This window comes from Onychomys torridus, chromosome 2 (assembly GCF_903995425.1).
Source record: "Onychomys torridus chromosome 2, mOncTor1.1, whole genome shotgun sequence".
NCBI lineage: Eukaryota > Metazoa > Chordata > Mammalia > Rodentia > Cricetidae > Onychomys > Onychomys torridus.
In genome coordinates, this window is record NC_050444.1 from 139,144,526 (window position 1) to 139,156,915 (window position 12,390).

General features: G+C 51.3%; 1 protein-coding gene across 1 annotated transcript in view; it reads left to right on the forward strand.

Moving 5' to 3' along the window:
* The window catches only part of Grik3 (glutamate ionotropic receptor kainate type subunit 3), a 216,685-nt gene that overhangs the window by 141,431 nt on the left and 62,864 nt on the right, over positions 1–12,390 (forward strand). The window contains exons 3-5 of the mRNA XM_036177903.1: positions 1,925–2,182; positions 9,105–9,286; positions 11,864–11,917. Coding sequence (XP_036033796.1) covers positions 1,925–2,182; positions 9,105–9,286; positions 11,864–11,917 — 494 coding nt within the window. The remainder of the gene's footprint in view (positions 1–1,924; positions 2,183–9,104; positions 9,287–11,863; positions 11,918–12,390) is intronic.

Sequence of the window (12,390 nt, forward strand, 5' to 3'; positions counted from 1 at the left end):
ATTTTAATCAGCCATAAAGGAATACACTCAGGTAGGAGTGTGGCCCAGTGCTGGAGCGCTCATCTGGCATATGCCTTGGATTCTATCTCCAACACATACACACACAGACATAGGCAGGGGGCTTTAGTGTACGGCACTGTATCTCGGGTTTTCAAATCTGGCAGGTAGCCTCTCTCTTCCATAGATGGAGACAATGCTGCCTGATCCTCCAGGTTTTCTTCTGCTGGGCTAGATCCCACTGAACACTCCTGTCTTCCCCAGGAGCTGCACACTCCCCTGGTCTGTACTCCTTTTGAGCTTTGATTTCCAGGTTGCCTTCCTTAGGCGCTTCGTTAGGACCCTTCCAAGGAGATGGACTTAGGCCCAATTCTGAGGAACCCAGTGATAAGTAATTGTTTCTAGATGGACGTTACCACCACCACCACCACCACCACCACCACCACCACCACCACCACCCCAAGCTGGATCCAACCACCTTAGGTCACGTGGGGCAAGGAACACAGGAACACAAAACCTGGCACCGTCTACCCCACCAGCTCCGGCTGAATTCATCCTTCCTCCTGCCGGGGGCCCAGGAGGCCTTTCCCTATTAAAAGGGACTTTCACTATTGCCTTTATTTTGAAGTGTTTTGTGGAAAATTAAAAGAAGAATGTCTGCCAAGCAGGACCTGAGCCAGCAGCTCGGGAAGCACTGTGTTTTCTTCCAAGCCTGGCCAGAGCAGGCTGGAATCGACCCAGCACTCCCCAGGCTCCTCTGCCTGCACTTATTCTCTGGGTGGCTCAATTCCTTTTAAGACACAAATTGATTGGGATAATTTCAGCTATAGCTACAATTGTCGTGGAAGGGAGGGTGTATTCAGGCTGGGGACTCCTACAATGACTGTGAACCATCGAGTTACTGTAAAATGACCAGAAAATGGATTCAAAATTGAAGCCACAAATAATGTAATTACTGCAGTGTATGCACAGGACTGCCAGGACAAGGTTGGCTGCTGCCCTGGAAACATCTGGAAGGAAGCAAAGCTGCTGGTGTTGCTGCTGCTGCTCTGACAACCTCTGTCCTGGGCCTTGTTGGTAGCAGAGTTCTTCCATCCTGGAAGATTCTTAGAGGTGGAAGGAACATGGAGGGACTAGAAAACAGATGTAGAGAGGGGACAAGGAGAAAAGGGAAGTGGAAGTCAGGAAGGAGCCCAAGCAGGTCTAGACTCTGCACTCGTGGGAGAATGGAGTCTAGTGTGGACATTGCTGTCATCATGGCCTCCGCAAACGTCAGAACCACAATTCTCGTCATCCCTATCCATGCTGTCACCTCCATCCCTACCTCTACTGCCCTCATCCCCATTGTTGCTATGACAACATCGTCCGTCACCACCAGTCTTGTCAACATCAACATCATCCCTCCTCCTGCCAACACCATCATTTCCCTGACAGCATCTCTATCAGCAGCACCATCTCACTGACACAGTGCTCCACAGAAGCTCCATTTTTATCTCCTTTTCTCTCTCCACTCACATCTCTTGCCACCCCCGCTGGCTTCGTCTCCATGACTGCGATGCCACAGACTTTATCTTTATCGCCAGCCGTGCCCTCCACACCAACATCAGCATCTCAACACTGTCTGGAAGCTGGGATGCCACCTCCAAAAACATCACAGTTGTATAGCATGCTTATAGAGTCAGTGTCCTCCACAGCTGGGCTTATATTTGTTCCTTCTTACCTCTCTGGTGTCAGATGAAGGAAAGACTGTTACAGCCCCCTTGCTCAGATGAGAAAACTGAGACTTCATGAGTTGTTCTCACCCACCCACTCCCAGCTTCCCTCTGGACCTTTCCCCTATGTGTTCATGGGATTGTCAAAATCACTGCCCACCACCAGTATGCACAGCACCTCACTGATCCCTGTGTTCCCCTCCATTCTGTTGCAGCCTGTGACCAGTTGGCCCTGGGTGTAGTAGCCATCTTTGGACCATCACAGGGTTCCTGCACCAATGCCGTCCAGTCCATCTGCAACGCCTTGGAGGTGCCCCACATCCAACTTCGCTGGAAGCACCATCCCCTGGACAACAAAGATACCTTCTATGTGAACCTCTACCCTGACTACGCCTCTCTCAGCCATGCCATCCTCGACTTGGTCCAGTCCCTCAAGTGGCGGTCAGCAACCGTGGTCTATGATGACAGCACAGGTGAGTGGCTGGGCCTGCCGAGCCTGGGGAAGGGGAGGTGAGGGAGCAGAGCCCTAAGATTAGGGTTGTCTGCCTGACTAGCAGAGCTGCCTCGGAGGAGAAGGTCACGTCTGACCCCAGACACCAGCAAGCAGCCAGTTACACCGACACGTGCCCCTAGGGTCTCTCACACCCGTGCACACCAGCCACACACATACCACCCGACTCTCCCCCCCTCCAGCATGCTTGCATCATCTTCTGCAGCAGAGTACTGAGATCTGCGATGGGCACCTGCCAAGCCTTGGCCTGTGCTCACACTTCCATAGCCACCTGCCGCCGCTGGCCTGCACTCCTACACCTGTACCCTCCCAAGTGCAGGAGGCGTGTCCTATTCTCCACACCCATTCACAGTTTACTCATTGTGTGGCCTGGTGTAGTGTGTTTGTGCTGTGTGTAAATCCCTGCTCTCCTGCCTGCTGGGCTGGGCTGCTACTCCGTGTCTTCTTCTCCTCATAAGGAGGCTCCAGAATAAAGAGGGAAGAGTATATATAGAAACCTGGCTTGAAGTGCAGGGGAGGTTAGTTCCGGATCCTTGGGACGCCTGCACACAGCACCCTTCCCCCATTCTTTGCCTCCCCTCAGGCACCGCTGTTCTTGCCTCTCTGTGCTCAGATACCAACTTCCTTCCTACTTACATGATTGCTGGCCCCAGCCAGGACCAGGGCCATAGAAATGAGCTCCGGGCTTGGGTCACATGCTCTAGCAAGGAAGAAGGAAGAGCCTGGGCTGGACCCCCTGGTGCAGAGGTGCCCATCTTACGCTCATGCCTTGCCCGACTGGGATCATACAGCATCCATTCCTCTGCACAGGGGCTGCTTTAGCCCATTCCTGCCTAGCCATCCAAACCTATCATGGTACTCACCTTCCAGAACCCTCTTAGTAGAGTGTGTTACCCTTTACTTCCCAAGTCCTGGGCCCCCTGGTGTAGGCCTAGAGCAGGTGGCCACTATGGGCTCCATCAAATGTTCTGGGCCTTGCCTTTGGACCTTGTGATCTGTGACAACTCTTCAGCCATGGTCTTTTGTTATGAGTGAACACAGAGAGTGTCAGAGGAAGAAAGAAAAGAGTGACTGCCAGACCCTGCCTTCGCCTTCAGCTGCCCCCTGGAGGTTCCCTCTCTGGAGACAGAGCGGGCATTCCTCCAGATGAGTCATGGGAGAGATTGCTGCTCTATGTACCAGGAGTCAAGCAGTGCCAGGATAGTCTTCTTTAATTCCACAAGTCTCTCAGTGACTCTATGGGGTGGTAAATCAGAACAAAGATTCAGCAAGGTAACAGACCCCACCCACTGTCAGCAGAGGGTATCACAACCCACACCATCCTGCAGGCCTGTCTGAGCCCAAGGCCACTACTGTTAGCCAGCGCGGAGCTGGTTCCTCTTTCTTTCCCAAGACTTGAGTCTCAAAACAATTCTTAGCCCAGCCTCTTCAGCAACAGTGACCTTGGCAAGTCACTTAACCCGTCTGGCCTGTCTCTTCCCACGAGTCTCAAGAGGTAGCACATCAAGCCTTGAAAAGCCCTCCAGCTCTCAGCTACCTGTGCTCCATGTCAGCTCTTGATTACCTCCTAATGGGGGTTGAGAATAGCAGGATGCAAGCCCACAGACAAGATGAATCAGGATGCTGTTTATCCATCTCAGAGTTCTGTGAACAGCTACGGAGTTCCATGTTACTGACAGTCCTCAAAAACCGGCCCATCCCCTGAGATCCCAGCATGAGGCTCCGTCACCATGGAGCACTCCATGGTGCCCAATCCTCTCTAGTGTCTCTGCAACTTGGTGGTCTTACCTTTCTAAACCAGTGGTTCTCAGCCTTTCTAATGCTGTAACCCTTTAATAAAGTCCTCATGTTGTCGTGACCCCTCCATGCATAAAATTATTTTTGTTGCTACTTCATAACTATAATTTTGCTACTGTTATGAATTGCAATTAAGTATCTGGTATTTAGAATATCTGATAGAGGACCCCTGTGGAGTTTGTGACCCACAGGTTGAGAACTACTGGGGAAAAAAAAATTTATGAGCCCATTTCTGCTTCCAGATCATAGGTTCTCTGTGCCTCTAGGAGTCAGCACAAGCTTGGTACAATGTGGACATGTTTAAAGCATTGGTTGAACTGACTTGGGGTGAGCTGAAAATCACGTTGAATTAAACTCTGAGTCTTGCAGGAAAAGGGTGCAGAAATGAAGATACCCCTACCCTATTTTTTGAGGAGTTACATCATATTCTAGGAGACAGGTGCCTCACCATAGGGCCATGGTAACTCTCGGCCATCAGAGCTAAGAATCAAGTGTCAAGGACAAGTAGTCAGAGGTCCAGGTCCCAGGGTGCAAGAGAGCTCTGTGGCCTTGCCTAGTGTGTGCTGGTTACTGGGAGAGGAGAGACTTTTGCCCTGAGCCTTGATGATAAAGGTGTAGAAGGACAGAATCGGGCCTGTTGTGGGCATCGCAGATGAGAGGAACGTGAGCGGAGGAGAGGAGGTAGGGCAGGGTGGGGCAGTGTTCTGGAGATGCCAGCCTGGCTGGGAAGAGGATTGAGTATGGAGTGTGAGCAGGGAAAGTGAGACAGACGGGATTCGGCTGGCTGTGCAGGGCTGACATCCAGCCTCAGGCTTCAGACTTTACGTTGTGTGTAACGGAGCACCACTGAGTGCTGTCAAGCGTAGCCTTGGAATAATGAAAGCCGAGTTTCAGTCGACACCCGGGAGAGCCGAGTGTGAGAAGGGTCGGAATGAGAGCAAAAAGCTGGAGGGACTGAAGGGTCCCCCCGGAACAAAGGAAGCCAGACTTGACCTCAAGGAGTTGCCGGGAAGAGAACTTGGGAGCAGCATGGACGAGAAGAAACAGATAGAGGCAGTGTGACTGCAGTGTCACGGGTAAGTGGACAGAGCAGATTCTAGCTTGAAACATTGCCCAGGGGTGCAGGGCCTCTAGGTGGGGTAGGGGTGCGGGGACACAAGGCTTTGCAAGGACATAGGCCAGCATGACAGGCACCTGCTAGTGGCACTGCTCAGAGCCGATGCTGAAGTCTGCAGCTTCCTGTCTTTGAGCCCTAGGTCTACCCACAAATTCATGCTGCTTGGTCCTCGGCTCTGATGGCCTGGAATTGCCAGTGACCTCCAGATGGTACCCTTCCCTCCACTCTTTTTTTTTTGTACAAGATGCTAGAAATCAAATCCAGGGCCTTGTGCATCCTGGGCCAGCACCTTATCACTGAGATACACTCCCAGCACCCCGACTCTCCTATAATCTGATTAACCATTCAAAAAATATGGGCTAACCATGCCTTAATTTCTTCACCTTCCCAGTGCCTAATATACTGTTTCTTGAAATATTTCATTAGCGTCTAATTCAGCTTGGTTTTCAATTTGTCTCAGTTTAGTTTCGTTTAAAAGGCACTTAGAGTGGAGGCAATGAGAGATGGGGTTGGGTCAAGAAAACAGTGAGCTCTAGGATTCAGGTTTGCATTAACCCGAGCATAACATTGAAAACAGGTAGTGGGAAGCAGAAGCCATACTCCTCCAACCAAGACATTTCACCAGGCTGGACCACCACCAGGTGGGAAGCACACGTCCAGTAGCACATTTTGGCTGACGGACCAACCCAATTCAAATCAACTCAAGCAATCGCCACTTTCTTTTCTGGTGGATAGAGGTTGTGGGCTGGGTCCTTCTCAGGCTTGGTTAGCAGCTCAACCAGGTCAGAGTGCCGTGTGGGTATCATGACACCTCTCTTGACCTTCGCTTCCTGGGCACAGTAGTGTTAATGCAACTCCAGACAACACCAGATGCCAACACCCTGAGCAGGAAGGAGACAAAGGGATTTGTCTTAATGTGACCCACACCCCTTATCAACAAGAAAGGTCTGTTTTTCTACCTTCTAGAAGACAGTCTTCTACAGTTCATGGAACCCATGCCTACTACCCCTTGGCACTGTCAAATGGGAGTAAGATCAACACTGACTGGCTCCTAACCGCCATGAGGACCGGCACATTGCCACCCTCCTTTTGGCATGCCAGCCAAGGATGCATCTGTTAGCTCTTTCTATAATAAGCTGTGTAACAAACCACCCCCCAAAATCCAGTGGCCTAAAACAACAAACATTGCTTTAGCTCCTCAGTCTACCAGGTCAACGGCTTACTGGGCCTGGCCAGCTGCTTCTTTGGTTTCAGCTGGCTTACTCGCCTGCCTGCTGGTGGCTATAGACTGCCCTTGGCTCTCTTCCATGTGTTTCTGTTCTTCAGCAGGCTAACCCAAGCATTGTTGTCCTAACCATGGCCAAGGAGCAAGAGAATCAGCCAGTGTGGAGTTCCATCATGCTTGTTAATATCCCACTGAACAAACCAAATGACAATGTTGAGCCTGGTGGGTGGGCACTGCCCAGCTCCATGCAAACGGGGTATGGATCTAGGAAGGGGTGAGGAGTTTGGCTCATCCTTTTCACAGTGGTAGCCTCAAGGAGAGTGGCTGTGGAGGTGGTGACCTTTGAGCTGTGCCATGTTTCCACCTTCCTAATCCAATCTGTGCACAAACTCCTGCCAGGGCTGAAAGGAAAAGGTTTAGGGAGGGGGAATGCCCTAGGGTGTAGAAAAGGTCTCTGCCTAGAAGGCAGAATACTGCTTCTCAAAACCTGATCCTGTTTGTGGCATGGTTCAGAATTAAGGGTGGTCCCTTAACTTCTCTGGCCCTCTGATTCCTTACCTACTCCCCCAGCATAAAGGTTCCTGTTCTGCATGCCTCCCAGGATCCGGAGATGGTTAAATGGGGCTACGGGCACAGAAGTGCTTCGTAAGTGAAAAATGCCATTCCAACAACCGTGATTCAGTGCGGATATTCTGGGAGGGATTGATTAAGGAGGCAGGCAAAGGAAAGCTCGGTCTCAGGCAAACACAGACAGCCCGGTCCTCTGGAGGTGGGCCAGAAGAAGCCTCAGTCTCCTTGGGGACTACACTGATGGGAAGGAAGTCTGACATTTGCTGCTGGAGAATGTGGGTCGTTATGCATTACACAGGGTGATATGCTTGGCTGACAAGACAGCCCTGGTGGCTTCCACTCCAGCATCCAGCCTGTCCCTGTCCTCATGATCTGGGTCTCCAGAGCCCACAGGCTGGCTAATGCTGGACAAGAGTCAGAAAAATGAGTGGGCAGGAGTGAAGTGGGCATGGAGGGCCTCCAGGGAATGGATGGAAGAGGCCAGCAGTAGCTGTGGAAGAACCCAGAACTACTGGAGAAGTCGGGGTTCTGGGTATGACAGGAGTAGCTCATGGCCCCTCCTTTGCTGAAGTCTGCTGACCCCCTCCCCTCCCTTATCTCCTCTGGTGGCAGGATTCCGAGGCCTGTTTGAAGCAGAGTTCTTCCACCTGTACATCCAGAATCCAGGAAAGTTTTGGAGCTCTTTTGGGGGGTTGGGTTACAGCCTCCCTGGCACAGGAGGCTGGTAGAAGCAAACCCCTAGGAATGAGAGAGCTAGATAGCCTTACACTGGGTACGAGGGATTGCTTTGGAAACTGGGGTTCCATTGGAAGGATCCTAGAGTTGAATGACAGGGTAGGGAGATAGTGTCCAGATGGGAAGCACTGTAATAGGTGATTAGGAAGTTAATTCACTGCACGATAGCTTAAGAAACACAGGTATGAGTATGCGTGTGTGGTTCTTTAGAAACAATATTTTGCTGTTGTTATTTTATTTATTTATTTATTTATTTATTTTTATTTATTTATTTTGAGACAGGATTTCTCTGTGTAGCTCTGGCTGTGCTAAAACTCGCTCTGTAGACCAGGCTGGCCTCAAACTCACAGAGATCAGCCTTCCTCTGCCTCCCGAGTGCTAGGATTAAAAGCATGCACCATCACCGCCTAGACTCTTGTGTGTGTAGTTCTTATTGGTAGCCTTTACTAAGACATTGGAGGACAGCATCAGTTTACAGTACTGTTTGACCCAGAGGTTCAAATGGTGTCATTAGGACATGCTTTCTTCCCACCCCCATCTTTTCTGACATCTACCCCATGGATCCTACCTTCAGTTGACCCCAGACTTACATCCTCCTTGCTTGCATAAAAAGGGTTGTTTCTTACCTGCCACTAGTTAATCACAGAATCCCTGTGTTCCTATTCCCAGGGAACATGCTGATTGGTCAGGTCGGGGCCATGCACTTTGTTCCCTGAGCTGGGATGGATCCTTCTCAAGTATATAAACTCAGAGTGGGGAAGAGGTGCTCCCTGCAAGAGAGTTGGGATAAGTGAGTGGGGGATGGAACATGGGTGTGGGAACCATGGTCTATGGAACATGGGTGTGGGAACCGGGTACAGCTGCTGAGCCTGTGCTGAGGGCTCAATGCAGGGAGGGAGAGGACACCTGCTGCTCAGCCTCCTTCGATGGTCCTGGGTCCGGGCAATGGAGAGCAGCCAGCAGCCTCCCTCCCAGAATCCACAGAGGAGTCAGCAAGAACAGAGCTCGAAATAGGGAAGGAAATGAACTTAATTAGACCTAAGCAAGCCATTTGTCTCCAGGAAGTGACATTCCGTTTTCCCTGGAAGTCCCCAGATTAAGTGGTTTTTACAAAATGCCAAGGTGGAGGATAGATTTTTCAGTGCAGGGAGAAGCAAACAGTAAGTCAATCCAATTACAGAAATGTTGTTTGAGTACTTCCTAAGTGTCAAGGCCCTGGGCCAGGTGCTATGGGGCGCTAGTCACAGCAGAATGAGGAGGCAACAGGGGGCTAAGGGAAGAGCCCTCTAAGCTGCCGTGGATATTGGGGGATGTTTGAGGGTAGGGAATCGTTTCTGAACAGAGAAAACAAAGAATGCTTCATGGAGGTATCTGAGTAGATGCCTGAGATGTTTTATACGTGCATGTACATGTGTGTCTTCTGTATCCTGGGCCCCCCAGGTCTCATCCGGCTGCAGGAGCTCATCATGGCCCCATCCAGGTACAACATTCGCCTGAAGATCCGCCAGCTCCCCATCGACTCGGATGACTCTCGGCCCTTGCTCAAGGAGATGAAGCGGGGCCGGGAATTTCGCATCATCTTCGATTGCAGCCATACCATGGCAGCCCAGATCCTCAAGCAGGTGGGTGAGCACTGTCCAAGATGAGGGGTTAGGGTTGGGGCCTGCCATGGCTCTACCTCCTCTTTTCCAGGCACAGAGCTTGACCTCAGTAAGCATCCTAGCTGCCTCTCTAGCTCCCTGTTTGACCTTGGGTGCCAGCCACTATGGCTCTGTGCCTCAGTAGCACCAGCAGTATTATGGTTCTTTTACTCCCATTGTGTTAAAGATGTATAATCTGCCCCCATGTCATGTCCTAGTATTCAGAGCGCCCCAGTAAACACTGCCTCCTAGCCCACTTCCACCAGGCTGCCAAGAGGCATGAGAACATCCCTGGTGGAGTGTAGGGGATGCAAAGAGGGCCTCAGCTTCTCTGTACAGTCCCCAGATGCCTCGCTGCCTCTCCCAATGACTAATTCACCACAGCACCTGCCTATGACTGGGAGATTGCTCATTAAACAATCTGCTGAGCTTTGTAATGATGGCAGAGGAGGAACATGGTTCTCTAGCCTGGATGGTCCTCCATTCCCAAACAGGACTCGTGCTGGCAAGGAAAGCCAAGCCCTGCCAGCCACTTAAAAAAGTAACACATGCCTTTAATCCCAGCACTTGGGAGGCAGAGGCAGGGGGATCTCTGAGTTTGAGGCCAGCCTTGTCTATAAAGTGAGTTCCAGGATAGCCTGGGCTATAGAGAGAAACTGTCTCAGGAAGGAAGGAAAGAAAGCAAGCAAGCACCAAAGGACCTACAACCTACTGCAGGCCACCACAGTGAAACCCCAGCCATTGGATCAAGCTTGTGCTCTTGTAAAGGGCCATTTGTTATCCCCGAAAGTGTTCCAGGTGACTGGAGGGACTTCGACACAGGAGCAAGAGAAACCCCAAGAATCAAAGACACAAGGTGATGCAGGTCTTTCGAGAGGAGGGTTGCCAAGCAGGGACTGGGACATTTTCAAAGCCCTGATGGGCTCTAGTACCACCCTTCATTTGGAGTACCCATCCTGACTAGCAGCCTCCATATCTGTACCCTGCAAAGGAAGAAAAAGCAAGAGGATCATGGTTCAAGGCCAGCCTGGGCTATATAGTGATGTTTGGTGTTAAGAGATAAAGAGACACCTGAGTCCTGAGGATATCGCTCAATTGGTAGAGTACTTACTTAGAATACACAAGGCCCCAAGTTCAGTCCCCTGCACCACATGAGCCACGGGTGCTGGTGCATGCCTGTAGTCTCAGCAGTCAGGAGGTAGAGTCAGAACATCAGAAATTCATCTCCAGCCATCCTGCAAGTTCAGGGCCAGCTCGGGATACATGCAGCCCTGCCTAAGAGGGAGAAAAATTTCCTACTGTTCTGCCTCTCCCCTACATGTTACAGGATGGGGTCACCACCATCACCACTTCCTCCTCTGTGGGCAGAGTTCATTCAGAATCCCTCCTCAGACATCTCTGGGGATGTCAATGAGATGGGACAGCAGAGAGGGGGGTTCTGATGTTGGGCCAGCAGAGGCCCTGGGGTCATCTATGCAGAGCCCTGTAACCTTCACTGTCCTGGGGCTTCCCCTCTCTTCCCTGCATGTGTGACAGAATAACAGTCATAGCATTGGTTGGTTACCAAAGAGTCACTCGGCAGGTATCTGTCCCTCCTCATTGACCCGGGAAGTAGAGGCTTATTACTACAGCCAACTGACAGGCGAAGAGACCAAGGCTGAAGAGAAAGCAGCAGGCCTGAGGTCATCCGGCTAGATGTTCAGATTAGTCCCAGGTCTGTCTGCCCACAAAGCATGGAGAGTTACAGATGAAGACCCTGGGCTGAGCTCAAAGTGGATTAAAGGGGGTCAAGGCCTTTCCCGGCTGCTGGCCTCTTCCCAACCCTCCCAGCACCGATGAGGGTGACAGAGGACATGCAGCAAGCAGTTCAAGGTATATTTGACCCTGTGACATTTTCCTCCAGAACCCTTGGTGGGCGCTGCTTTCTGAGGAACTCTGTAGAAAATGCATTAATAGTCATTAGCGTTATAGATTACAGACCTTTACTAAAACACACAAGATACATCACACAGAGAGACCTCATACTGCTGTGCAAGAATAATCCCAGAGGAACATGTGGTATGTTGTGTGGCCTGGTGGGATCAGGGAAGCGCAGAGGTTTTGTTACTCCTGGTCGACACTCATGCTAAGGACATCCTCCCTCGAGCCTGGCTGACTGGGAGAGCCCCACCATGTAGAGCCAGGCTCTTGAGGCGCCTCAGTCTTCTGTCAGCATGTGTGAGTGACAGGCCCAGAGACACAGACTGAAAGTCCAGACAGCTGGACATCTCCCTGCTGCCCCGCAGAACTGGGGATTTGGAGAGAATGTGACCCCAAAACCCCCACACTGGAGATCCCCCCAGTGTGCTTTTGCTACACACTGGAGTGGGAACCCACTGTTGTCTGCCAGCCAGTCTGTGTCTTAATCACAAGGTCTCAGTGGACACCCTAGGTCTGAGCAGACAGCTTCACACAGCCCACGGCCTGTCCCATCCCCCAACTCCCTTGCCCCTGATGAATGGAGGGTGAATGAATGCTGGAGTGTTCCATGCCCCCAGCTAACACTCTGCTTCCCCACAGGCCATGGCTATGGGCATGATGACTGAGTATTACCACTTCATCTTCACCACTCTGGTAACGTACCGCCGGGTCCCGTGAGGAAGGGTGGGACCTCTGTTCAGGAGATGGGCCTGGGCCAGCCTGCTGGGGACAGTGCTAGAGTTGGAGCAGACCCAAGCCTTCTTAAGGTGGTAGATGTTGCTCCAGGTGAAACTACAATGATATCGCTGTGAACTGCCCACTTTTGAAAAGTCACGGGCCTGGTCTCTGGAGCCAGAGTGGAGAAGAACAACTCTGCTGACTAGTATGGGGACCCTGAGTAAGTCACCAGACTTCCCATGCCTCTGTTTCTTCCTCTGCAAAATGGGCTTCTACCTCCTTGGGAGGCCTAGTAATCTGGTAAGGCCTGGGGGTGAGAGCAGAGCTTGGTTGGTTTAGAGCTGGAGAGAGTGGCTATTAGTACTCTTTAGACTGCCCTCCCACTCAAACACCTGTCAAAGGCCTCCCATCACACCTGCAATGACCACCTTGGATCCTGCACCATCCAT